The 27,917-nt window shown below is 34.5% G+C and overlaps 4 protein-coding genes across 6 annotated transcripts; 2 read left to right on the top strand and 2 right to left on the bottom strand.

Moving 5' to 3' along the window:
• Positions 1-736: 736 nt before the first annotated feature.
• LOC114415453 lies at positions 737-4,561 on the bottom strand. Its single transcript, XM_028380138.1, has 6 exons — positions 3,996-4,561; positions 3,844-3,912; positions 3,579-3,683; positions 2,536-2,655; positions 1,311-1,400; positions 737-1,220 (listed from the first exon to the last, which is right to left on the bottom strand). The coding sequence occupies exons 1-6, from the start codon at positions 4,479-4,481 to the stop codon at positions 1,104-1,106; spliced, it is 987 nt and encodes a 328-aa protein (XP_028235939.1). The 5' UTR covers positions 4,482-4,561; the 3' UTR covers positions 737-1,103.
• Positions 4,562-5,408: 847 nt separating this feature from the next.
• LOC114415452 (ubinuclein-1-like) lies at positions 5,409-14,271 on the top strand. 2 transcript variants are annotated; one of them, XM_028380137.1, is made up of 13 exons: positions 5,409-5,971; positions 7,161-7,247; positions 7,403-7,495; positions 7,633-7,709; positions 8,181-8,784; positions 9,944-10,043; positions 10,157-10,266; positions 10,391-10,474; positions 10,828-10,953; positions 11,446-11,577; positions 11,666-11,713; positions 12,182-12,283; positions 13,599-14,271. In XM_028380137.1, exons 1-13 carry the CDS (start codon positions 5,783-5,785, stop codon positions 14,049-14,051), a joined length of 2,205 nt encoding a protein of 734 aa, XP_028235938.1. In that variant the 5' UTR covers positions 5,409-5,782; the 3' UTR covers positions 14,052-14,271. The 2 variants fall into 2 exon arrangements, with proteins under 2 accessions (XP_028235938.1, XP_028235937.1); XM_028380136.1 differs by having other exon boundaries at positions 5,410-5,971; positions 11,443-11,577.
• Positions 14,272-16,005: 1,734 nt separating this feature from the next.
• Positions 16,006-22,476, top strand: LOC114415451 (NAD kinase 2, chloroplastic-like). 2 transcript variants are annotated; one of them, XM_028380134.1, is made up of 8 exons: positions 16,006-16,315; positions 16,514-18,436; positions 19,246-19,367; positions 19,475-19,616; positions 19,711-19,935; positions 20,073-20,147; positions 21,567-21,668; positions 21,936-22,476. In XM_028380134.1, exons 1-8 carry the CDS (start codon positions 16,124-16,126, stop codon positions 22,137-22,139), a joined length of 2,985 nt encoding a protein of 994 aa, XP_028235935.1. In that variant the 5' UTR covers positions 16,006-16,123; the 3' UTR covers positions 22,140-22,476. The 2 variants fall into 2 exon arrangements, with proteins under 2 accessions (XP_028235935.1, XP_028235936.1); XM_028380135.1 differs by lacking the exons at positions 21,567-21,668; positions 21,936-22,476 and having other exon boundaries at positions 19,711-19,918.
• Positions 22,477-22,985: 509 nt separating this feature from the next.
• On the bottom strand, positions 22,986-24,935 carry LOC114415450 (1-aminocyclopropane-1-carboxylate oxidase 5-like). Its single transcript, XM_028380133.1, has 3 exons — positions 24,691-24,935; positions 24,354-24,577; positions 22,986-23,923 (listed from the first exon to the last, which is right to left on the bottom strand). The coding sequence occupies exons 1-3, from the start codon at positions 24,790-24,792 to the stop codon at positions 23,326-23,328; spliced, it is 924 nt and encodes a 307-aa protein (XP_028235934.1). The 5' UTR covers positions 24,793-24,935; the 3' UTR covers positions 22,986-23,325.
• Positions 24,936-27,917: the final 2,982 nt, after the last annotated feature.

Below are 27,917 nucleotides of genomic sequence, written 5' to 3'. Positions count from 1 at the left end.
ATATTTCATCTTTTATGATGATATGGGGTCATCCTTTCCTATGTACATTTATGGATATGCCTGGAATGGTAAGAGCTGAAAACATAGGCAGACCCTAAAAGGGATCGAATTGAAGTAGAGACTAGAGATATTCTAGTTATACCCAATAAACATCTTAGCCCTTGACATTTTCACCATTCACACTGTTAGAGCCTTTAGTGGTAACTAATTTTGTATTGTTTTGAAATAAAATTACTTTTTTTTTTCAGAAGCTTTTGTACTTATTTGCTAGAAATGTAGCCATTTCTTTTATCATCTGTAATACGAACTTAGGTGTTTGGTTTTGTGAATTTGAATCCGAGTTGAAAATGTAGTTGAAGTAGCCATCGTATGAGGAATCAGCACCGAAGAGAAGGGTTGCGTGTTTTTTACTCGATTGCAAGCATGTAATGTGATCCCACTTCTGAGATGCTTCGTGAAAACTAGACTAAAAAAATGAAATGAAAATTTTCACTTAGATTAAATGAATCAAATAGAACATAAAAAATGAACGGAAGCATTTAATTCCATTACTGAAATAAAATTACTTCATACAAAGGATACTTCATGAAATAATATATATACTGTAATTTTTTAAATAAAATTAATTAACTTTTTTTTGTTACTTCCATTAATAAAATTAATTATTTGTTACAAAAGACTGTAATTTTAACTAAAATTCAAATAAAAAATGTATAATTGTAACCAATAAAAAATATTTTGAAGTTTGAACTGTGATTACGTTTATTCATTAGCATATATACATGTGAAGAAGAAAATATATTCTATTCTTAATTCACTAGGTTTGATAAGAGTTTGGGGCAAAACCAAACTATATCCAGATAACAGTCAACTGTAGTTCACAACAGCAAATTGGCAGATCACTCGTCACTCTCACAATAGATTTCTGAATTCCAACAGCCGCATCTTCAATAAGTTACAACAAAATATACATATGATCAAGCAGCCAGCACACGATTTCAAAAATGAAAGGTTAAGTCTAATTGCCGGTCAGCACGTGCTCAAGTTTGACCTCCCTGTCATGCTGTGTATACTGAGGCACTCTTAGAATATCTTCTTATCACTCAAAACCAATTTGAAATGCTGAAGTCTCTTAGCTTTCTAAGATGTCTCTCCATTTCTTCTCTGCTATGCTCCCACTCCTGCTTTTCTATGACAGTCGTTGGATCCTCTTTTTCACTCTGCAAATAAGATGGTATATCAGAGGTGCAATTGTAATGTAAAGATAAATGACTCATTAATGATTATTGATTCAGGAAAGAAATAGTCACCGCATGTATTATTTTGAAGGAGCTCCCACGATCAGATATAACAAGCAAGTCACTCCTTCTATCTCTTGTTCTCCCTCCAGGAGCTGTTACCTACAGAAGACACATTGATAATTGATGATTATTGATTAGTGTAAATATTAACTTCACGGACACGACAAGTCAAGAATGTCTGACAATTATCCATGTTAACTAATGACACCTGCCTTACAAAAATAAGCCTGGATGGGGTGAGGGTGGGAGGAGAGAAGGAAAAAAAGATTCCCTTGTTTATGAGAAAACCATACTTATGCACTTGTAAGCTACAAGTGCAAGAGCCATGTAATGCAAAGAAATCCAATCAGGGTAACGAGTTCTAAGTTCTAACACATCAACTAGAATTCCCTAGTTTTGGTTGGGTTCTTTTGTTTTCTTTACAGTAAAATGTAAAGCAGGGTCATTTCCAGAAACAACTAAAACAGCCATCTTCAGAGACATTCTTCAAAAATAGTTTACCAGAGAAGGAAACTTTTCAATCCAAAAAATTCTAAATTACATATAATAAAAATAACGTATAGCCTATAAAATTGGAAAATCCATCTGGAATCACCCTGCTTAATTGTAGTATGAGAAATCATATAGCAATCAATATAACCAACACACAAAATCACATGTATAAACACAATATCCATCTCAACTCTCAACCAACAGCTAGAAGTAAGCAGAGGTGGGAAAAAACAAGATTTCCGAGCTCACATCAATAGTTTGGGACCTAACTCACCTATGATCTAAGATAGGCTTTGATACCATCTTATAACTCAACGCACAAAACTTGCTTATAAGGTGAGAACTGCTCAAACTTTATGACAATGACATTGGTTATATTTCTAGTCGATATGGGATTACAACTCGTCTATGTATATAGAAAAAAACCATTCAACTTAGAACTTGGCATGAATACAATAAATTAAACCAGAGCTTTTTATTTCTTCTCAACATCATGTGATGCTATTTTACAGGATTTTAACTAAGATTCTAGAGCTATATGCAAGAACATTAAGTTTAAGCAAAAGTGCACTTCCATGAATATAATGTCTAGCATTAGCAAAGAAATTGTTAAACAGTAAAACAATAAAGGTAATCTATATTCAAGGCTGAGAAAAAAGACTATGGAAGACAAGTAGTTGCAACAGCCAGCAGAGAATATTTCAAAAGCAACTAGGCTGAGAATTAACAAACAATTTTTTACCAAAACTTTGGCTCTGGTAATTGACTTGGATTTGGAATCAATAACATAAATCTCTTCAAAATCAAGCACAAACTCAGAATCACCCTTCCTTCGATTTTTGTAGTGTTTTGTCAAGTACACCTGTAACAGGAAAGAAGTCCAATGAGGGAGACATTCTAGCAAAGACCAAGAGCATCATTTCAGTCACTATGTTAATTTCTTTTTTACAATGATTGGACTTATTGCTACAAATTTATAATAAATTTTCCTCTACTACAATACCTATAAGGAAAGATGCAAGAAACAACTACCATCTCTAAGGAGAAGGGAAAAAAATCCCCACATAATCAAAGCCAGATCAGAATTTTCACAGCTTGTAGTTGTAGCAGGTATTTACGCATAAAAGTAGGAATAAATTCTCCAGAGGCATTAAGACTAATAGAATGATATTTACCAGCATTGTTAGTTCATATCTTGTTAAATTGTCTAATATTCCTAAAATCTTGCCTTTCAACCCACACTCCAACTAAAATGAAGCAAGATATATATATGTGTGTGTGTGTGTGTGTGAATGTTTTAACTCAACTAGCAATCCAAATTAAAAGTGACATGTCAAGCATACCCGTTGTAGTTATTCAATACAAAGATGCACAATTGAGTTCCACCCTTTTTGCCATATAAACTCACTAAAACACTCCCTTCAATCATTTAATCAGATTCATTGTCCTAATTCCTAAAGCACAACAAAGAAACCAACATGTACTTCCAAACGCTAGTCCTTGTGAATCAAGAACAAGGACTAGATTCATAAAAACAATTAATCAGTCTCCTAGGCCCAGAGGAAGATACTTCACTCAGTTCACAGGTAATTGATCAAGCTCATGCAGATACAGCATTAATTCCTCCAATCTCACTTTATACTACCTAGAAGTCACATTTAGTCTTCCTTTAATAAGTATCCATCTTATTCTTAAATCCCCAATTTTCATTAAAATTGTATGAAGCACAGAAACTGTATAATTCACATATTACTTACAGCCTGAAACAGAACAAGCTGGCCATACCTTGAGGATCTCCCTCTCAGTTTTATACAGAGGATCTCGCGGCGCATCAATAGGTGGCTCTGTCACATTGTAGCTTCCATAATCACTCTGCGCACATCTAATGTACTACACATTTGGCCAAAAAGACAGTATCCATTAAAGAGAGAATTTAATTGAGACCAAAATGTACCGATTGCCATGAATGTAATATGCAATATTATAGAGTTTTGTAATAAACTAATAATGAATTACTTTTAAAGTCATATCTAAAGGAAGTGAAACTTACCTTCTGCGGCATTGGAGCGAGAACCTTGGGAACTGAATAAACATCTGTATCTGGAGGAGTAACATACATCTACGAACAAAGATTCAACTCAACGGAGAAAAGTTGAACAACAACAAAAAAGAAGAAGAAGGGGTAGAATCGAAGTGTAGAACCTCTCTGAAGTCGTAGACATCGTTGTCGGGGTCGGGGGGCTTGCGAATGAAGAAGTCGCAATCGACCAGGCAAATCTTGTGGAACTCGTCCTCGTTGATTTTGTAGTCGACGACGGTGTCGGAGTGCCAGCCCTGCGTGGACACGAAGCTCTTGCTCTCGACGACGGCGATGTCGTCGTCTCCAGCGGCGGAAGCGGCGGCGGCGGCGGGGACGAGGGGGTCGTACTCGATGTCGAAGTCCTTCTTGTTGTCGAGCTCCTCCATTTCGTCCTCGTCCATCTCGTAGTGGTCGGGGCCGCCGCCGTCGCCGTCGTCATCGTCGGCGCGGGTTAGGAAAGGGTTGTGGCGAGATTTGGAGGGAGGGCGGAGGAGAAGAGAGGGGTTGAAGAGTGGTTTGAGAGGTCTGAAGGGGAGGAAAGAGCGAGGTGGGTGGGGATTGAGAAAGAGGGGTGGTGAGGAGAAGAACAAGCTAGAGCTAGTCATCATCGTCTCACTGCTTTGCTGCCTTTTGGCACCAGGACTTGATGTCAAACTGCTCCTTTTACTAATTATTTCAAATTTCAATACAGGTCATTGCTTAAATAATATCAAATTTATTCATCCTTTTTTTAATATTATCTTGGACATGTGGGAATAAAATGTATTAAGTTTAAAAAGAAAAATATTTTTATCTAAATCGCTTTTTGGAAAAACACTTATTTAAAATTTAAACAAACCATTCCATTATTTGACTCCATTTAGTAGAACATGAATGTAAATGACAACAAGAATTTGCCTATCTCATCTCCATCTCCACAAAAGGTGGGATGAGTTAGGTTGGAGTTTATAAAAAAACAGAATAACAAATGGAATCTAATGTCATCCTCATCAGATTTTTTTTAGGTTTAGAAAAATCGACAGATAACTCATCTCATATTTTTTAAGAAATATTTGTTCATATGTTTTAAATAAAATCATAAAGTTTTTAATTATATGATATATATATATATATATATAAAATTAAATAAAGAATATTATTTAAGAATTAAATTATATTTCTAGTGAAATGCATAATTTTCAATTTTGCTATAATTAGTATTAAAATTATATTATTATTTATTTAAATAGTAAAATAGTTATTTTAAATTTAATAATTATATAATTAACTATTAAATATAATAATAAAATAAAATAATAAGATAAATATATAATTACATCATTAATAATTATTAAAATTATAAAAATGTAGGTGACATATTTAAGGCTAGATGTATTAAGTAAAAAAAGTCAACTTCTACCACTTACATTTGCAGGAACAAAATTTGTATGATCATAATAATTGTTAGGTCAAGTTGACCCAAAAGGCCTTAATGAACTGGCCCCTTTAACACAAATCTCATTCCCATTTCTCTCTTTTCATTCATGTGATGTAATCACCACTAGATCTTGCCCAAAGGAGAGACACTTCATAGTTCATAACAGTATAAAAATGTATGAAAACATAAAACTAGAACAAAGCTATTCCAATCCAGTTTTACTTCGATCCGACCCGTAAGAAGCCACCCGACCCAGGTTCCTTTTCCCTCCCTGGTTTTTTCTCGGAAAAGAGCGAGCTAGGAATTTTTTTTTACGACCAAACTCGAATTGCAGTTAAAACCCCAACAGACACACTCCAATTATTCGATTTTTCTTTATTTTTCGTCAATTAATTTTAGAATCCCGCGCAATCTATCTGGACCAAGAAATTCCCTTGTCCTCTGTGTAATGTTTCTTCTCTCTCGCGCCCTAATTATCGAATCTTTGTATCGATGAATTCGGTGTTTCCGATGGCGGAGGAGAAGAGGGCGTCGTCGTTCGTGAAGAAAGGCGACCGGCAAATGTTCACGGTGGAGCTCCGGCCAGGTGAGACCACCATAGTTTCGTGGAAGAAGCTGTTGAAGGACGCTAACAAGCCCAACGGATCCACTTCGGTGCCACAGTACGTCGCAATCGCTCCGGTGAGACTTTTCTTCCATCTCGCTCTGTTTCTCTCTAGACGTAGTTTCCGAGAGCATTGTTAATTCGCTGCCATATGTGAAGTTTTTTCAGCTTTCGCTATTGGTGTTTTCGCTTTGGTGCTTTGCATTGTGGCGCGGTGTTGTTTTGGATCGAATTTTGGTTTTGATAGGGGTTTTGTGCCAAACTGGAATCGTTGTTCTTCGAAGCTATCAATTCTATTTGATTTTTAATTCGTTATTTTGAATGTTGTTGGATATGCCTTTTTACCCTAATATATGTTCCTGTTTCAGCGTTTTCTGGGCATGATGTAACTTATACGAGTTGCGTAGATTTAAATTGGTATAATTAGAGTTCTAAAATGTGAAATAGGATTGTAAGAGCAATTATTCTGTGTTGTTTGTGAGGTAAACCAGTTTCGGAGATGTGGTACTGAGTAACTGAACTTTATTTCATTAGTTTAAGGCAATTAAACCAGTTCATACTACAATAAATTATTTGCAGGATTCCCCACTATTTAACAAGCATCTGTTTGATTATCGTACTTCAGGTGTTGTTCTTTAGTGCATATTTTCGTAATGCTTCTTCTAAAAAAATTGCATAATGCTAGGAATTTTCTGAAATCAGTTTTACCCTGGTGCAGCGGTAAAGTTGTGCCTTGGTGACTTGTTGGTCATGGGTTCGAATTCGGAAACAGCCTCTTTGCATATGCAAGGGTAAGGCTGCGTACAACATCCCTCCCCCATACCTTCACATAGCGAAGAGCCTCTGGGCAATGGGGTACGAAGTTTTTTTTTTTTTTTTAGTTTTACATGTCTGTTACTAGATACGGCTGGACTACCATGACCTAGTAGAGTCTTTAATATTTGAGAATCATGTAAGGTGTAGTAGTAGTAAGTGGATGTGTACATAAATTTTATTTTTTGGTACCAAGTTCTTTTGTTTTGAATTTACTCTCATAATTCTTAAACATGTGGTATACAAAATTATTTTTTCTTCTTCTGTAACATAGTTGTATTAGTCAAGGTAACCAAGACTTGAATGCTCTAGGCTTTTGATGCCAAGTTCTCTCTCATTTCATGCTATTGTTCAAAGAAAATTATGGGTTGTCTTATCCCCCACAATTTATTTTGAAATTATGGGTTGTCTTATGCTTCACCATTTTCACAAGTCTCCGCCCATTTTTTTTAGGGTCAACCTGTTGAGGTCGAAGAAACAGATCCTTCTCAGCCAAACCGTTTCAGTGCTGTAATAGAGAAGATTGAACGCCTTTACATGGTATTTGTATATTGCTTGCTAAGATTGTTACCATATGCTCTGCATCAGCAGCATGAATTAGTTATTTGAAGCATTGATTAATATTATAGATGTGTGTTAATTATTAATTTGTAGCTTCTGTATTGTGAATAAATGGGACCCTGAATCATTTTCAGGGTAAGGATAGTAGTGATGATGAGGATCTGCTTGATGTTCCTGATGATGATCAGTATGATACTGAAGACTCTTTTATAGATGATGCTGAACTGGTAGGTATCTTTGGATTTTTTTTGGTTTATTTATCACTCTCTTGACCTTTTATTGCCAAGACAGGAATTGTACTGTTCTGTTTAATGGAACTTTTTTTATATTTCTTTTTTATGCTCCTAAACTGTTCATTATGCAGGATGAATATTTTGAGGTTGATAATTCTGCAATCAAACATGATGGGTTCTTTGTAAATAGGGGGAAATTGGAACGCATGTAAGTTTTGCTGTTTTAAAAAATATACTTTGAGCATTACATTTTGTTCTTTTCAAACCACACACGTTTAAAGCAAATCATAGAAAGGTTTCTTTGCAACTTACTTATTTTATTTGTGGATCCCTTTTCATTTCTGAGGTTGGTCTCTTATTATCATTTTATTGTATTTGCTGTTAAATGACCTCTTTTTAGCCAACTCAGATTATTCACCAGTCATAACATTTTTGCTTTTTTGAATATCTATCAACATGCTTGTCTTTATTAGATAATCTAGTGTTGTTCTTTATTTGTGTTCCTAATGATGTTATTAGCATTATCTTTTGTTATTAGTAAACATTCTTTCCTTTGACACTTGACCACAAATTTGTAGTGATTTAATGAATATATTTTGTTGAAGATTGGAGTAAATGAATTGTGTCTTAAAAATTATGAATTGTTCTTATAGATTGTTTTTTCTTTTTATATTACAAGAAATGAACCTCCTGTACTACCTAATCAGCAACCAAAGAAAAGGCGCAGAAAAGATATATTGAAGAATGCTGGTGAAAGCAATGATGGTCATGGATCAAATAAAAATGTAAAAGTTGGCAGGCCAGCATCTGCCAAAACAGCTTCACTACAGGCAAAGCATATGTTAAATTCGTCTGAGAATTTAGTTGCACCTGGTGAACATATTGAAGACTTGAAACTTCCAAATCAACCAGACGTCTCTGGAATTATTTCGAAAAGGAAAACTGCTGATACTAAACCAATATTGAACCCTTCTGTCTCTTTGAAAACATCAAGTGATGATGTTCCTGCTGTAACAGATGCAAAAGATGCTGACAAGCAGAAGATAGGAGCTTTTCAATCTAAGAACATTAGTGATAAATATAAAGATGACAGTGGATCATTTGATGCATCTCATCATAAATACAATGAAAAAAGTGCTTATGCTCATTCCAAATCCCAAGCTGGAAGACCCCTAAGTAATATTGATGATTTGGAAAATATCAATCGGACAAAAGAAAAAAATGGTATGCGTGAGCTGCCAGATCTTAACTTGTCTGAGGGAAAGTCTGCTACCCAAGCAACAGTAAGTTTTTATTTCTTTTGCTTTTTTGTGTCTCCCTTTTTATAATTTGATAAATAATTTTAAGAAACCAGCGATACCAAAAAAAAAAGAGGTGCTCTGCAGTGCAGTGCTTTCTTCAATTCTTTTTTGCTATTAAACAAAAGGGTTCATGATAATTTTAACCACTGCCTTCCAAATGATCATTTTCTTAGTAGAATCACTTTCCATTGCAACTAAGAGATGAAGTCCTAGACTGAAACTGAGGGATAACATGACCCGTGGTTGGAATACCTATGAAAAATGGATTATTTCAATAAATCAGTTTTGTTTATAATCAATTGTTGTTATAATTAATTATATGAAATTAGTTGTGTTTGATTATGTTAGGTGAGAAATGATTTTAAGATATTCTATTTTGTTTGGATTGTATATTTGTATATAAGAATCAGTTTTTACAGTAAAATTACAAGTATGAAGTTATTTGTAGTAGTTGTTTTGTATTTAAAATAATCAATTGTTGGGGATAAAATGGGAAAAAGGAAAGTTAAGCAAAAAAAATAAGCGGATAGTTTTCAAGCACACACTTCAAAGCCTTTTACCATAAAAAAGCCCTTTTTTAATGTCACTTTGATTAATTTACCAAACATACCCACTTTTTGTAGAACAGCTTTTATTCTTGGATTTTTTTTCTCCCAAATATAATCTAATCCAAACATGCCCTCTGTGTGCCAGATGAACTTAGAGCTGAATTTCCCAATGATGAGCCAATTAATAAGGCAAAAGAATAAGCACTGCCGAATCCCTTTTCTTTTGCATAAAGATGCTATGTAGATGTTAGGCAATAAGCAGATGTTGTCATTGTTGCTTCAACGGTTCAACCCAGTCCTTTGACTAGTTCTCTTGGTTTTCATGAAGTATGGTTTTTCATTTAAAACAACATTCACCTAATCTAAAGGATGCTTAGCATACATGGGTTGGGTTGTGTTATATTTAGAAGGAATTGAAGTGATGAAGTAAACTATCCTTTTAACCAGCACACTGTGAATTATACGTTTTTGTTTCAATTACTGTGACAGTGATGGTGAAAGTTATGCATATGGATTTTGGAATTGTATGCATTAAACTATATATGTTTTATTAGTTCCTATCTTGTTCATGAGTTCATTTGAATGTTATGCAGAAATCTGAAAACATGCACAAGAAAGAGGGTTCTAGTGTTAGGCCAAAAACTTCAATGCTTGAAAAGGCTCTTTGTGAGTTGGAAAAAATGGTTGCAGAATGTAAGATTGGATATTTATGTTCACATTTATCATGGATAGGAATTGTGAAATGTTTGTTTCTAATGCTAAATTTTTATTTTCCTTTTCTTTGTTCCTTTTGAATAATGTTACAGCTAGGCCACCAGCAGTGGATAACCAAGAGGCTGATGCTACATCCCAGGCAGTCAAAAGGAGGTTGCCTAGAGAAATAAAGCTAAAGCTTGCTAAAGTTGCTAGACTAGCGGTACTGGAAAATGCTACTTTCTTGATTTTATGCCTTCTGAAGATATATACTATTTTATATTGTTTACTTAAGGGTTTTGAACATTGTAGTATTAAGTATTAACTATATGTTTTGATTGCATCAGGCAACGCATGGGAAAGTATCAAAAGAGTTAATTAACCGTCTTATGAGTATTCTTGGGCATCTGATTCAGCTAAGAACATTAAAGGTATTGCAGCTGTTAGATATAAACAGGCAACCATTTAGTGTTAGTTGTTAGAGTTTCCAACTTTAATCCCTCCCTTTGCTTCTTTTAGCTAACATATATAGTTGAAACCCAACAGTTATGTGGAGTAGAGACTTAAGTATGCTTGTTTTTCTCTTATTTCAATTAAAACTGTCTTCATGAGGAATAAAAATTTCATCTCTAATTTTTCTTGGATATTTTTTTATCTCATAGTATCTTGACATTTGCCATAACTGTTATTTATTGTTTTTATTCAGTGTAGTTTAGGTTTATTAGGTTCTCTTAATTCCTGAAACTACTTATCTTCTCATACAATGTTTTTTTTTTCACTGCAGAGAAACTTAAAAATAATGATCAATATGGGTCTTTCAGCAAAGCAGGAGGAGGATAATAGGTTTCAACAGATAAAGAAGGAAGTTGTTGATTTGATTAAGATGCAGGCCCCTACTCTGGAATCCAAGGTTTATTGTAGTTTCCCTTGTTATTGCATTCTTTATCAAATATTGGTAAACCGGCTTGCATGTGTTGTATTTTCACTGATGTTCAATTCTGATGAGTTCACAATGTCTCCAATATGTAGCTTGAGATTCTTTAAATTGTTTGTTGTTGTATCTGTCAACATCATGTGATATATGTTCTTTGGTGTTCTTATGTTTTGCATGTTCTCCTTTAAAATCCATACTATGTCTCCTGCCATCCTTTCTATTGGTTGCTCCTCTTAATAATGGATTCAATGTAATTTGGTATTTGCTCTGCAAACGCTAGTTATGGCAAGGTTACTAATGGATCTTTGGAAAGGGATTTGATTGGTTATAGTTATGATTCTCAATTGTGTTTTCTTTCTATATCTTATTATGTTTGTGCTGTATCTTGATATTCAATCATATTTTTGCTTAACTGATATTTTGTTCATTTAATTTTGGACACATGGTGTTTTTTGGGCACTTCAGCAGCAGCAGAAAGGTGAAGCATCTGGTGATTTTCAAGAATTTGGTCCTGATGGAAAACCAATAACTAAAAGGAAGTTTACTATGGATGCTGCATTGGAGGACAAGATTTGTGATCTCTATGATCTTTTTGTAGATGTATAGATTTGATCTATAGATATTTTCCTTGAAATTATTTTGTTTGTGATAAAGCTTTCTTATTGAATCTTTTTTGTGATTGCTATAGGGGTTGGATGAAAATGCAGGTCCACAGATCAGAAAGTTGTATGCTGAGGTGGTTCATATTTTCTAAATCTTCCTCTCAATAATGGTTTAGCAGAGATACTGGGTTGCTTGCATTGTCTTTTTCTGTCTGAGGACCAAAAACTCAATCAGCTTGGTTTTTGAAATTCTTGACTTATTTTCTCTAAGTTTGATTTGGTTTATTAATGCCTTCTTATCTAAAACTATTATACGTACAGATTATTTGCGTACAAAGTAACATAACAAACTGTCAATTATGAAATCCCTCGTTCTATCCCTAGAAGACAACGAATAAAATGATTTGCAATTTGTTTTGAGGATTTTTTTTTTTTTTCCAACTTTCTTTTTTCAGGAGCATTAGTGCTACTTAATAGACCATATATGTGTATGTGTATACTGAATGTATAGTTTATGTTGTGTGACTTGGGTAAAGTTAATCTGTTTGCATTCTATGGACAAATATATTTATTTTTTAAACTTTCAACTTTCTTGTCTTCAGCTTGCACAGTTATGGCCCAGTGGTTACATGGACAATCATGGGATCAAACGTGGAATTTGCAGGGCAAAAGAGAGGCGCAGAGCACTGTACAACAAACATAAGGTATGCCTTTTGCAGTTAATAATGATTTTTTATATTAGTGATGCATTCTTCAATCTCACCCTCTCTCTAAAGTAGAAGAACAGTCTTCCCTTGTTCTAAAAAGTTTAACTAAGGAAAGAGTTTCATGAACATTGTCTGTGCTCTAGACTGTAGTGTCCTGTCTGGAATTGCAACGTTGGAAACTACACATGCTTGGGGTGGTGGTAGTTAAGGTTGCCAATGTCATATACTTTACCAAAGACCATATAGTGAAATGTGAATAGAAAAATGGATACTTGGATCATAAGGTCCTGCTTCTATCCCTTGTTCTTTTTTAAACATTTCAAAGTCCCCCCATTTTGAAGGTGCGTTTGGATGTTGGGAGGGGAAGAGAAAAAACCAAACTAAAAAGGGAAGGCGAGAGAACGATTTTTTCCCCAGCCCTTCCCGAATGGAAGAGGGAGAAACTCATGTGCCTAACCAAAATCAAGCAGTTGAACCCTATTGAAACCCCAAGCTAAACTGAAACCCAACATGAAACTTTAAGATGAAGTTCTGGTTGTAAGCTAAACACAGAGCTTCAAAACCCAAAGCCGTGCTATTTATGTTCATGGTTCTAATAGTGATAGCCTACCTGTTTAGAATGATATCTATATTTTATCATACTTTTTTGGGATATCAGACAAATGTATATTGGCTGTACCTCTCCTATTGCTGTATTCCTTGCATACTAAGTGTTAGAAATATGTATATTAAATGAATGTGTGGCCATACAAGAAAAGACAGGATACAAAATGATTGTATACGAGAAGATATTAGTGACATGTATTGAGGAAAAGATAACAAAAAATTAGTTTAAGGTGATTTGGACATGTGCATAGAAAGCCATTGAAGGTACTGGTGAGGAGAGTAGATAGCAGGGTTTTTAGCTTTCTGAAAACTAAAAGGGGTAGTGAGAGGCTAAAAAGGACCTGGAGGAAATTATTATAAGGGATCTCATCATGAATGGTATACTGGAGAATTTGGTTTAGTCAATGGTGTTATGTGAGCCTTGCAGCTGATTTCACCTAGTAGGATAAAGCTATTGTTGTAGTATTGGAAGTGTTAGAAATGATGACATACCCAAATTAAAGTTAGTAATGAATGATATATATGGAAACTTCTTTCACCATTTTCATTTCATTGGTATTCTATTTGAATGAACCTAATTAACAACGGAAGAACAACATTTTGATTCTTCATATGCCCGGATGATAGCCGTGATTTGATATCTGACTGCACAATATTGATCTTTTAGTTGATTTTAATTTCATTTGTTTTACTTGTTTGTTGTTAGGATCAGGAGAAAATTAAGAGGAAAAAGTTGCTGGTACCTAAGCAAGAGGAGAATGTTCGATTTGATATCAATTCAATTGCTTCACAGCAGAACCCACGGGAGAGATCAGCTCCAGAGTCTAGCAGTCATGCTTATACTTCAGGGAACAAGCAAGCTTCTAACACAAGCACGACTGGCCGGTTCCCTTGTCCAATGAATGGTCTAAAACAAGAAAAAACAAAGGGAAGTTCAAGCAGTTCCGTGGATGATGTCAGGGCTGCAGATGGTGTTTTGACAAAGAAGGTAAAGAGAAAACCAGAACTTGAGTTGGAAGGAGGACATTTAGGTGCTGAGAAGGTAGCTTCCTTGCAGGGAGAAGAAAGGCCCAGGTCCCTAAAGCAGTCTATAGGGTCACTTCCCACCAAATCAAATCTTCAGCCAACATCTCTGCCTGATCTTGAACAGTCAAGCTAACGTAGTATCATGTAGGAGGTTTAGAGGTTTACGAAGCAGAATGTCTGTCTCATTTTTTCTTTTCAATTTTTTTTTCCTAATTCCCTTCTCTATCAAATAGTTTATAGTTTATTTCTTATCATTTTTGTAATTATATGTCCTTGCAATGTTCTTCGAAATATAGATAGATTTAATGTTATTAGTGATGCACTGGCAAAGAGTTTACGCTTCTCTGAGGCAATTGTTCTTCTCTACTACGCGTACAATTTTGATAGTTAGGGTGTGTTTGAATATACGTTAAAATTATGTTTAACGTGGATCTTACAAATTCTTTGTCATGTTTGGTATCTAGGAGTGTGTGCAATGGATAGCAAAATAGTGATGCAAACACAAAAAAACAAAGTTAGGGTTCCTCTAGGGCTGTTTTTAGTTTTTGATTTTGAAATGTAATTTTTAAAATAAAATATTTTTAACAAAATTGAAGTTGAAATGATTTTTAATTTAGTTTTGAAACTCTTTTACATTCAATTTTAAAATCAAGAAAAAACATTTATGAATTTGGTTTAGTCTGAAAAAAAAAATTTGTTATCACTAATCACCATCGTGTCATTATTGTCATTGTCATTGTTGTCACAATTATCATCATTGTTATTATCGTTATCATTGTTATTAGTATCATTTCATCATTGACATTATTATCTCGTCACTATCATCATCCTCACTATTATTATCATCATTGTTGTCATCGTTATCATCAATATTTTTCATTATTGTCACTATTGTTGTCACCATTACCATTCTGTCACAATCATTAGCGATATTTATCTTTATTTTTGTTGTAAAACTTTTTTTCTTTCAAATTTATATCTTTTTATTACTTTTTACTATCCTATCTCACAAATAATATTGGCTTTGAAAACTTTAAGGGTGAAATTGTAGGCATAGACTTGTTTTACATCCTTAGTGTGTGCAGCGGTAAAGTTGTGTCTTGGTGACTTGTTGGTCATGGGTTCGAATCCGGAAACAGTCTTTTGCATATGCAAGGGTAAGACTGCGTACAACATCCCTCCCCCATACCTTCGCATAGCGAAGAGCCTCTGGACAATGGGGTACGCTAGTTTTTTTAGTGTCATTGATGATATTAATATTAAGTGGAAAGTTTTGACAATTGTGCAAGCACATCAAAAAGTTCCTTAGAATTTTGCCAAACTTTTTTATAACAACCTCTAAGTTTGTTACTATTATATATTTTTCTTGCATCTTTCACTACTTTCAACCTTTAGTATTTGAAATAGAAGTAAGGATAATAAGCATTTAGATTTGATGGCGAGAGTTTGACTTAAATGATGATAACATAGATGAAGTTAATAAAGAACGTAAGTACGTAGACAAATTTATATAAGGAAAAGAATTAAAGTATATATTTTTTTCATACATAAATTAATATCACTTATATGAACTAATTAATTTAACTATTGATTATAATAAACTCAATAATCATATCATTTCATGTCTATGGTACATTATTTGACAATTTTACATAGTTAAATAAGGTATAAGAACAATAACTAATGTTCATTAATAATAGAAGTAGAGAGGCTAATTCTTAATGTAGTATCAAAATGAAAATATTATTTAATGGGTTTGACTTATTTGACAATACATGTTAAATTTATAAAAGAAAATTTGAGTTAATTTATCCTAAAAAGACATATTTAAGAGGAACAATTTTTAAAAAAATCTAATTAAGTTCCAAAATGAAAAGTAATTCCATGATGGACTTAAAAACCATCATTTCTGATGGTCTCACTATAAATAAAAAAATCCTAATTACATGGTTAATATTTTTTTAAAAAAATAGTAGACTAAATAGATAACAATAATAATAATAATAACAATAATAATAATAATAACATACACCGATACACGTCATGCTGTCAAGAAGTCAAGAAGGGCAGTGTACATCAAAATCAAAGAAGAGGAGTCATGTCGGTTTCCTCCATTCCTTGGTATCCAAATCCAAACAAACAACATTCCCATTCCTATTTCCAACGAAGTTCTTATTTTCTCTGTGTTGGTGAAACTGAAGTCCCATGTTGGCACGCAGCAGTCTCTGCACGTGCCACATGGTGTTCTCCGTCGACCGGATTACTCCCACCTTCGTGTCTGTGTTTTCTGCCAACGCCAGAGTGTTGGCTTTCCGCTTCCAATTGCGGAGGAACACAGACCTCGTTACCGCCCAACTTTCCAACTCTTTCGCCTTCAATTTCGGATTGGATTCCCAGGTTTCTTTTAACTCTTTTCTTCTTCACTGTTTCACTGTTACACTTATTCTCAATTTTGAGATAAACCCACATTTCCGTTACGATTAGTTACTGTTTAATAGAACATGATCACAAAATATGAATATTTGAAGACCCTATTGCTGCTGTGTAAATGAATTTTCCATAGCCACATTAGGGGTTTTTGTTTGTACTTTGCAGAGTTTGAATTCCATTGAATCCCATGCTGCACCACAGTTGCCTTGGACTGGTCCAGTTCCAGGTGACATTGCTGAAGTGGAGGCATATTGTAGGATCTTTAGGAATTCCGAAAGGCTTCATTCTGCGTTAATGCATGCCTTGTGTAACCCTTTAACTGGTGAATGTAGTGTTTCCTATGAGGTTCCGTACGATGAGAAACCTCTTCTAGAGGATAAAATAGTATCTGTCCTTGGATGCATTGTGGCTCTTGTGAACGGTGGGAGGCAGTATGTTCTTTCTGGAAGGTCTTCAATTGGGACTCCCTTTTGTTCAGCAGAGGTCAGCGTCATGGAGGATACGCTCCCCCCCCTTGCCCTTTTCAGGAGCGAGATGAAGAAGTGTTGTGAGAGCTTGCATGTTGCTCTTGAGAATTATTTTATTCCTGGCAATGGTCGGAGCTTGGATGTGTGGAGGAAACTTCAGAGACTGAAGAATCTGTGCTATGATTCTGGCTTTCCTCGGGGGGAGGATTATCCGTCTCCTGAGCTGTTTGTGAATTGGACTCCTGTGTATTTATTCACTTCCAAAGAGGACATGGAGTCCAAAGAATCTGAAGCAGCTTTTTGCACCGGCGGGCAAGTAACAGAAGAAGGCCTAAAGTGGTTACTGGATAAAGGATATAAAACAATCATAGATCTCAGAGAAGAGGATGTAAAAGATAACTTCTATCAAGCAGCTGTGTGTGGTGCTATTTCATCTGGCAGTATCGAGTTGGTCAGAATCCCCGTTAAAGTTAGGACTGCACCTACGATGAAACAGGTTGAGAGGTTTGCATCTTATGCTTCAGATTGCAGCAAAAGACCAATTTTTCTTCATAGCAAGGAGGGAGTTTGGAGAACATCTGCCATGGTCTCCAGATGGAGGCAGTACATGACTCGCCCTGCATCAAAGTTTTTTTCTAATCAAGCAGTTATTTCCAATGACATGTCATCATATTATACAAATGGATCTGGAAAGCTGCAGGACTCAATGATTGCCGAAGGATCCTCCCTGCAAAAAGATACTAATTTGCTGCAAGAGGGTTTGGGTGCAACACATGGTTCTGCTGGCACATTTGACTCATGTTCCTCTTCAAAAAAGAATAACGAAAAAACAAAAAGTAATGGAGCTTTAAGTGAACTTACTCCTGATGATATTGCTTCATCACAAGCCACTGCTGCTACTGGGGAAGGATCTTTTCCCAGTTTCTCCAGTGAAACTAGCCCTTTAGAAGCTCAAGTTCCTCCTTTTGATATCTTTTCCAAAAAAGAGATGTCCAAATTTTTGGGAAGTAGGAAGATCTCAAAACCCTCTCATTTCAGTTATCATGGTAAAAGATTGGAAGGCCTGCCAGATTCGAGGAATCTTGAACCTAAAATTGTGGATCCAGCAAAAAGTTCCAACGGGTCAGCTCATGTGGATTGTCCATCTGGAGAGTCCCAGAACACAGTTGGTAGCAATTGGAAGTTAGTGAATTTGAATAATTCCAGCTCTGTTAGGACAACAGTTAATGGATTTAGTGAAGGGGAAATGTATTACAGGAGTGATGCCAATTTCTCTACCACTGTGAACAATGATATTGATAATGTCAATACTAACTCTCAAAGGATTGGAGTTAATAATGATAAGGCTGGGCTAGCCTTATGTGATGAAGACCTGGGGCTCATTGAAGGAGACATGTGCGCTTCATCAACGGGGGTGGTAAGGGTGCAGTCAAGAAAGAAAGCAGAGATGTTCTTAGTACGAACGGATGGATTTTCTTGTGCCAGAGAGAGGGTGAGTGAATCCTCATTGGCCTTTACTCATCCTAGCACCCAGCAACAGATGCTTATGTGGAAAACTACGCCAAAGACAGTATTACTGTTGAAAAAGCCAGGAGAGCATCTCATGGAAGAAGCTAGAGAGGTAACATTTTCTTTTTCTTTCCGGCTCTAATAAGCATCCGAGCTATTAAAAAAAATAGTCCTTTTTGGTTTCCAATAGCCTGGATATCAGAGTTTCTAACAATGATGTTTAGGATCTAATTTGTGTTTTGGTATACATAGGGACAAATCCTGTTGTGGGGGAGGGGAGAGGATTTTAAATGAGGGCTCAAGGTAGGTGCTAATTGCTCTCTGAAGGAGCTTAACGGGAATAGTTTATTTGAAAATGATTTAGCATCATATTTGTCAAGCATTGACTTTGTTATTTATGATTTGAGAGATTATTCATTTTCATATTAATCCTAACATCAAGTATTGTGATGTTCTAAATGAAAACCTATGACAGACATCTTGTTTGCCTATTTCATGTTTTCTATGTCTAAGGATTATTCCTAATAAGAAAGTCGTAGAGCTGAATATCAATTAGTAAAAGATTTGATTTATCAATATTGATGGGATTTGTAGATGTAAACTTCTAAAGATGGACTACAGGAATTTTATGCATGGAATTCTATTGGGGATGGTTGGATCTATATTTTTCATCACTAAAAGTACGCTGGAGACAAAGATGTTCAATCTCTTTCTTCTGTAACAAAGGAATTAAAATTAGGAAACAAATCTTTTAGGGAATGTGAAAACTGGGAAATGTTATTCTGAGCTTTGATTGGTATTCCAACTGCATTTTGTACTTCTGCTATTCTTTTGGAAACTATATATTTATCCTGATTTTTTTTTTTTGTAATTAATTTGATTAAATTCATTCTTAATAGAGTTTCTGTATCTCATCCACAGGTTGCTTCTTTTCTATATTACCAAGAGAAAATGAATGTTTTTGTGGAACCTGATGTGCATGATATATTTGCTAGAATTCCTGGGTTTGGATTTGTTCAGACCTTCTATACACAGGATACTTGGTACTTGAATTTTTGAATTTATGCGCAACAATTTTATTTTTTTCCCATTATATTAAATATGTGCTTCATTAAATTGCTGCTTAACATATCTAATGGCTCTGATTCAGTGATCTACACGAGAAAGTTGATTTTGTAGCATGTTTGGGGGGAGATGGTGTTATACTGCATGCTTCAAATCTGTTCAGAGATGCTATTCCCCCCATTGTGTCATTTAACCTTGGTTCCCTTGGTTTTCTGACTTCTCATAACGTATGTCTTTCAAATCCATCATTTATTTCACCATAAAAAATGCTGGTATCTTTTTGGCCATATGTTTGATTTCAATTCTGTTTTCTATTTCTAGTTCGAAGACTTCAAGCAGGACTTACAACAAGTTATCCATGGTAATAGTACAAGAGATGGAGTGTACATCACTCTCAGAATGCGTCTCCGATGTGAAATTTTTCGTAAGGGTAAAGCTGTACCAGGGAAAGTATTTGATATTCTCAACGAGGTTGTTGTTGATCGGGGTTCTAATCCGTACCTTTCAAAGATCGAATGTTATGAACACGGTAGACTTATAACCAAGGCATGCTTGATTATGTATTTGTTATTTGTACACCAAATTTCTGTCTTTTATATTTGGTGATGAGAGCTTTCACTATCTCTAAACACCTTTTAGAAGCAGTGTCATTTCTTCTATATGATGATTGTCATGTCTTTCAGGTACAAGGTGATGGAGTCATTGTGGCCACCCCTACTGGAAGCACTGCCTATTCTACAGCTGCTGGAGGTTCCATGGTAAGCTTGAGCTAGAGTTGTATTTGTTAGGAGCATGGTTTGAGCTGTATCTTTTACTAAAATAATTAGAATGACTGGCTTGATATCCTAGCCTTGGAATATTTTGATTGTTTAAGTGTCCCATATTGGCTAGGAATATGGCCAATATACTCCTTGTAAGACTTGGACAATCCTTCCCTCACGAGCTAACTTTTGAGGTTGAGTTTAGTACATTTCTAATATTGATAAACAATGGTTTACAAACCCTAGCTATTATTGGTTCATCCAAGATTTCCTAACCTGCACTTTTCTATACACAGTAGATGGTTAACATTGTGTTGATGTGTCTTCCTACTTTTACTGCATTGCACTATAAGTGGCAGACTTGAAAAGAGAGGAGCTGAATATTATTGGATATTTTTTAATTCAAGCACTAATCCCTATATATAGGCCAAACTTATTAAAGCAAATATGAAAACCAATCCCTATTTATTGGCCAAACTTTTTTTTTATTGTCAAATGTTAATTGTTAGTTTATTAGTTCTATTAGTGGGGGGATTCGAATCCACGACCTCCCCCCTCTCTTCACCACCAAGTCAATCTTATATCTCCTTTTGTCGGCCAAACTTTAAAGGAAATATGGAAACTAAACATATTAAGGGAAAGACAAAAAAAAATTGGAAAGATAAAATCTATCCTAATAATTTCAAATATATTCTGAATATATACAGGTAGATTCTATCCTAAATTACTGTCTATTTACAACAGGCAGCTTAATAAACTATATGATAATCTTTATTATTTTCTAAGGAGACTGAAGCTATTGATATTAACTAAGTTGTAATCATCAATCTTTTCTTAACTATTTTGAAAGTGTTGGTGATTGACAAAGCTGAGTGTGTTGCAGAATAACAACTGCACCTGAACGCAGTCCCCTTCCTTCCTTTGAAAACCCCTTTTCAGTTTGTCCTCATTTTATGAAATCAAGAACTTGTTTAAATAGAGTCATCCTCTCCTCCCTCCCTTCCCTCCCTCCCCCAAAAGAAGTTTCTTATAAACTATACTCACATTTTGTTATTCCATAAAGAAAATGTTCGTTTTTATGCTTCCTTTTGTGTGACTTGTATCATGTGAAAAGTGGAATAGTCAACATCTCTAGAAATATTAAGCAACTCTGAAGATGTAATGCAATAAACTCTTGTTTCACTTGTGGATGGCAAGGTAAGCCATTATCCAAGAAATTTCCATACAAAGTTTAAATTATGGAAACCTCAGAAGTTGTTTTGTATAATTTCCTTTAGTATAACTTCTTAAATTCTATTTGTGCATGAATCTTCTAATGGCATGGTATCTACACTGTAACAGTATGAAATCGACCTGAATTAATTATTGTTTTCATTGATGTTTATTTCTAATGGCAAAAGAAAAAAAAAACTGCAGGTCCATCCAAACGTTCCCTGCATGCTGTTTACCCCAATCTGTCCACATTCACTCTCATTTAGACCAGTTATACTTCCAGATTCTGCTCAACTTGAATTAAAGGTGAAGTTAGTCACTCACTATATGTCTCATTGCTTATGATGCATCTTCTATGCAAAAAGAAAAAAAAATGTTTCCTTTTCAATATGCTAAATTGTCTCTAGGCATGTATTGGAAAAAGCTACATGGTTAACATCACATGGTAATAAAAAACTGTGAGTTTATGGAAACACATTAATTTGATTTAGGAATTAGGGGTTAACTAATGATTTAATGATTTAAGGTTTTGTGATTAGAATACGAGTGAGACAGGTTTATTATTATTAACAGATTCCAGAGGATGCAAGAAGCAACACCTGGGTTTCGTTTGATGGAAAGAGAAGACAGCAACTTTCAAGAGGAGATTCAGTACGAATATCTATGAGTCAGCATCCACTTCCAACAGTTAACAAGTTTGACCAAACTGGTGATTGGTTTCATAGCTTGATTCGCTGCCTAAATTGGAATGAAAGGCTTGATCAAAAGGCCTTATAAAGCATATGAAAGTGAAGAACAAAGATGCACTATTCTCCTGTACTGATTATACATTAAGATTGCAGAACTTTGCTATAGTATATTAGTTATAACCAAATTCTAACATTGGTTTCCCAAGAGAAGATAGGGTTTGCCAATGTGTTTTCAGTGTTATTGTGGCAAGAGGCTGTTGTATATATTGACATTTAAAGCTGTAAATTGTTGATCTCAGAAGCAGCTATTGGTGCTCTCAAAGTTCACCACTCGTACTATTTGGCTGCACTTGACCCATTTAAATATAAATAACACAGGCGCAAGGTGCTAGACACTTCTCCGCCTCCAAATCACATTTTCTTTAGATCTTTTCTCTCTATTTCAACATATGCTTTTTTGCAAATATAAATTTTTCCATCTTATTTATATTTTCCATGTAACAATGGCCTAGCTCCTAGGAAGAAGAAAATCGACCACACAGTTTCTGTCGGGTGACTGGATTACACAAAATTTACCTTAGTACTAACAATTTCCTTGAAAGGGTTTTGAGATTTAAAAATGTTTGGCTATTGGGTGACTTACAAAATCTGTATTTGTCTACTTAACTAGAGAAATAGTTTAACTTAAATCAATTATGAAATTTGTTATGATGCCTCGCCAAAAGTAAAGGAAAATATATACTTTAGTATTAACATGGCTCCTAAAAATTCTAGTTATTGATTGCATTGAATAAGATATATGCTTCGTGGTTATGTCCTTTAAGATGGTGCTTTATAGAAAATATTACAGGATATGGAGACGGTTGCGTTTATTCCACTTCATGTGGATGATAACCGAAACCAGAACAGGCAACAATACACAAAAGGAACAATAAAGAGAAATTTATGGTGGACAACTTTAGAGTAGAATATATTTGAAAGAACTATTGTACAATGCAAGCACAGATGGATTCACACTAGCTCCCCCCATAACATTGAAAGATAAAGCAAAATTCTAGAAAAAGGAAGACTAATTAATACCCATGGTGGTTTTCTATTCTGGAGAAATCCGTGCAGAGAATGATAACCAAATGGTATACTTTTCTACTATCAAGCATGTCTTATAGTACCAAGACCCTTAAAACAAAGTAAAAGATGAAGTTTTTTTTTTTTTCAAAAAAAAAAAGTGGGGGGAAGCGCAAAAGCATTTTCTATACGAAAGCAAGTTGCTTTTCTCACATGGCCCTAACAGCTTGGAATCTTGGTTCCTTGGGAAGGAACTTCTGCTCAGCATAGACAGACATGTAGTCACCAAAAACAAACTTAGGATAAGTTTTATCTACTTGTTGGTCTTCTTTCTCCACAAGTTGTGGTGCAGGACATATGGTGGCCTTGAATGAAGGATTATAGAAGGAGGCAATTGATCTTCTGTTCCCATCTGGTGTGGCCAGAACCCTGTGCCAGCAACTCTTGTATCTACCATTGCTCAAGACCTCAATCTGATCACCAGTGTTGATGACAATGGCATTTGGCAAAGGCTGCACATCAATCCATTGCCCATCTTTCAGCATCTGAAGGCCACCAACCTTGTCATCTTGGAAGAGTAGGATTACGCCTCCTGCATCGGTGTGAGCTCGCAGACCCTTCACGAGCTCTGGATGGGGACATGGAGGGTAGTGGCTCACCTTGGTGCCAAAGAAGGCATTTTCTCCATCTCCATCATTCAGTGCCTTCTTGATGTATCCTTTTGTTAAGCCAAGATTCTCATCCATCACCTCCATCAGTTTCTCTGCCAATTTCTTTAACTCGGCTCGATATTCTGCCATGGTTTCCCTGTCATCCATGTGAGAAGTCAGCTATGCATTCATGTTGAAGCTCTACCTATTGTGTCATGACCCATGACATGACACCACTTAATTAGTATGTTCTATGGTCATTGTCCTTGGTTTTCAAATTCATGGTTTCCCTTTCATGTCATCCATGTTTTGGTGCAATCACCAATTTTAGTCATCAAGAGTAAACGAATTGAATTCTGATTTACTTAAATTTGCTTAAAGTTGTATAGATAAGAGCATTAATTTCTTGTGGATAAGAGCAAGTATGATAGAAGAGACTAGCGAGCGTGCATGAAATTATTGGTGGTGTCCTACCTTATATGAAATATCATTTTTTTTATGTGATGTCTGACTTTTTTTTCACCTAGTGAGATAAGGCTTTTGTTATTGTCTGACTTTCTTTTAGTATGAATTGCTTTATTATATACCTGAATCCTGGTGTTTTTTCTGGCCATTCATTATCATCAAGGAGAGTGATAACATCCTCCCAATCCACATGCTCCATTTCGCTGCTCTTCTTTTCAACTGAATCGCTTAGTAGCTTCACTGATGTGGAGTTCTTGAAATTCTCCTCTCTTTCCAGCTTATAGAACTCAGAGGCAACCTTCTTCACCCTCTCAAGGAGTTCCTCTGGAATACCATGGTTGATCAACTATAACACAAAAAGTATAAGTTTTCATATGTATATAAATATAAACATGTATTAAACTGATGTTATAAAACATATTGGGAGTCATTCATTGTAAACATAAATGATATAACTACCTGAAAAAATCCCCACTCTTCACACCCATTAGCAATCTGTGCCATAGTTTTGGCTCTTTCTTCACCATTCAGCTTTGAAAAATCAATCACTGGAACTGCCATTAGATCAGAAGGTACAAAAGAAGTTGTGAAAAAGAGATGAGTACAAGTGAGAATGAAAGAGAGATAACAAGGGTTATTTGAGGTTGGCTAGCTTTGTTGTGCTGTGGTTTCAATGGGAGGTACCTATGCCTATTTATAGCAAAACTTCCCACCTTATTGGATACATAGTTGGATTTCAACCAATAGTGTATGTTCCCTTTTAAAGTAAGCAGCCGTTAGAGTTAGGTCACGGACGGTGACACATTTAATTAGAATTGTCATAATGTCAATGCTTGTTTTGGGAGTTACTGCTTGTTTCTAGCCTACAAGCCCACAACACAGGCCCCTTCCTTTTCAGGTGATGTATCTTATTAATTATCCCACCATTAATTAAGTCATTTGATTAATCACACAAACTTGGTTGGATTATTCATTAATAATTAGTAGCAGGTCTGTTTGGTAATTAATAATTACTATCAATCCGTGTCAAACACTGTGCTTGACTTCATTTTATGTTGTTCAAAAAAGTTAAAACCAACCCAAGTAACTCACTAAACCATGCCACCAGTGCATTGCAAAAAGTATACCACTTTGGTAAATCCATTTGAATCATTTGAATATATGACTTCCTCTATCACTAATCATGAAATAATTTACTTTTTTTTCCTTTGGTATTGGTTCACGAGTATGAAGGAAACAGTACCGTTCATGTGAAATTCTTATCTGCTTAATAATATACTACCATTAATTTATCCTTTTGTAGACTTTGAAAATCATCATTTTGCGTATAGTTTAAATCTTTGCCGACTAATCTAATGATATGTTGACTACCCCACATTGCTTTGTAGAACTACTACCAATGAACTCACACATGACGTGCTCCTTTGTGACCATTGCCATTTCGAATAATATACTGTTAATACTCAGATTTGCAGCCATAGTTTTAGGGGCAAGGCTTCAGTATATAATAATTAATTAATTACACTCACACAATCATTTACCTCTAATTTAATAACGTTGTCAACTTCTAACAATTGATATTCCAGTATAGTTAATATTTTCCTTTTTGTAATTATTAAGCATAACATGGCAACATCAAATCGTTTTTAGTTTCCTCTTTGCGGTGGTCACTGATCGCTAATAGATCAAAACTAACATTATTATATAGTGAATAATTGAATACTTAGTGAATTATTGGGACTTGATTTGATTCCAATTGTCCGAATGTTAGGATACATTTCTGAGCAAAACAGATGATATTGGCGTCTGATTAAGGATTTGAGTTTTACAATCTTAACTCATCCATGGCTGTACTAGTAGTACTTCACAATGTCAAAAATCAAAAACTGGTTGAGATTGCATTACTGGCATAGCATTTGTAAACAAAAATGTATATGGGGCCCATATATTCTTCTGGCCGCGACGCATGGAGTATACAACATCATCATTATGTGAAGACAAATAACTGTTTAGTGCCAGCACTGATGGTTTGATCCCAAAGTTTAATCATTCATATTATTTTATAGGTGAGGCTGAGTAGGATTCTTTTTCTTTTAAAAAAAAAAGGGGTGGATGATGTAAGTTGAATAATGTAGATTATGAATTTTTAAAAAATGGGATAAAAATAATGGAAATAAATTTCGTAAATTTATTGATTTTTATTATAATTATTTAAAAAATTATAATGACTATCATCTATGATTAAATAGTATAAAGTATGCATGATAATTAAACTATAAAAATAACAAAAAAGTGAAACAAAATAAAGCCACAATTTATTATTTTTTTTACTAAATGATAATAATATAAAGTAATCTCCATCGAAAGCAATAATTAACTTTTATGGAGAACTGGTAACACACATAAAATAAACATTTCTTTCTTAATATGATTTATTTTATGTTTAAAAATCAACTAAAATTTAAATCTTAAATCACTTTTTCAGCCAACTAGCTTAGTTTTTAGTACATTGAAAATCAAAACCTAAAGCTAATATTCAAGTATCATCCACCTAATTATCTTACGGGAAAATAATTTTAGGATTTTGTCGGGTGATGTTTGTCGAACAAGACAAATTAATTTGCCCATTTCTAATGTTACAAAAAGATGTTTTGGCATGAATGAAAATTTGTTAAGCTAGCCAGCAAGTAAGTCGTAAATTATATAAGTATTTGTAAATATAAATAAAATATACAAATTTAAAAATTCAAAAAAAAATACTTAAGAGTTTAGTTTAATTGATAGAAGTTTACATTTTACTGGTAATTACTGTCAAATAAAATATAAAAAATGTAGATATTCGAAAAATTTAAACTTTAAAATTTAGTTTGATTCATAGAATATAATGATTTGGTGATTAGTAAATACTATAAATATCCCATTGTGTTTAGTATTAATAGAAGAAAAGTAAGAATTCATTTCAAATATTAAGGAACATAAAACTCTCTTTTAGTCATGGTAACGGGCCAAACCCGTGGAGCTCGTCCTGGACCCGTCTCGATTATGAAGGGAAAAAATCTAAGTTGATCGGGTCGGGGTCGAGGATGAGATTATTAATACCCGTTTCCAAATCCGTCTCGCTAATAATTAATTTACAAAAATATCATTATATATATATATATATATATATATATATAATATTAGATTAAATTTTATGTTAGTGTTGGATTGGATTTTAGATTGTCATGTACAATCTAAAAATATATTATGGTTGTTATTTAAAATTATATTTTTTATTTTATAAAAATTCATATTTTTAATAAAATTTTATAAATATGTCTGGGGCGGGGTGAGGCAAGGAAAATTGGATCCCGTCGGAACAAAAATGAGTTAAATATACACTCTCGTTGGGTTTTGGGGGCGGAGACGGGAAAGGAAATGAGGAGTCAGGGACAAGGGTGGGGTAAGCAAAACCTGATCCCAACCTGTCCCGTTATCATACCTACTCTGTTTTGATTGAATAACTAATTAAAAAAGAAACATTAATTATCTAGATCGATACTTATACCTATATATTAAATTTGAGGAATTTAATTTTCATACATTAATTATTAATAAAATCATCCTAGATATGTCTTTTAAATCATTATTATGTGAATAATCTTGAGATTCCTTTTTTTATTCTTGATATGTAATTTTAATTCTCA

The sequence above is a fragment of the Glycine soja genome, chromosome 6 (genome assembly GCF_004193775.1).
Source record: "Glycine soja cultivar W05 chromosome 6, ASM419377v2, whole genome shotgun sequence".
Taxonomy (NCBI): Eukaryota; Viridiplantae; Streptophyta; class Magnoliopsida; order Fabales; family Fabaceae; genus Glycine; species Glycine soja.
The sequence above is the reverse complement of the archived record's forward strand: the minus strand, read 5'-3'. Positions and strand labels throughout refer to the sequence as shown.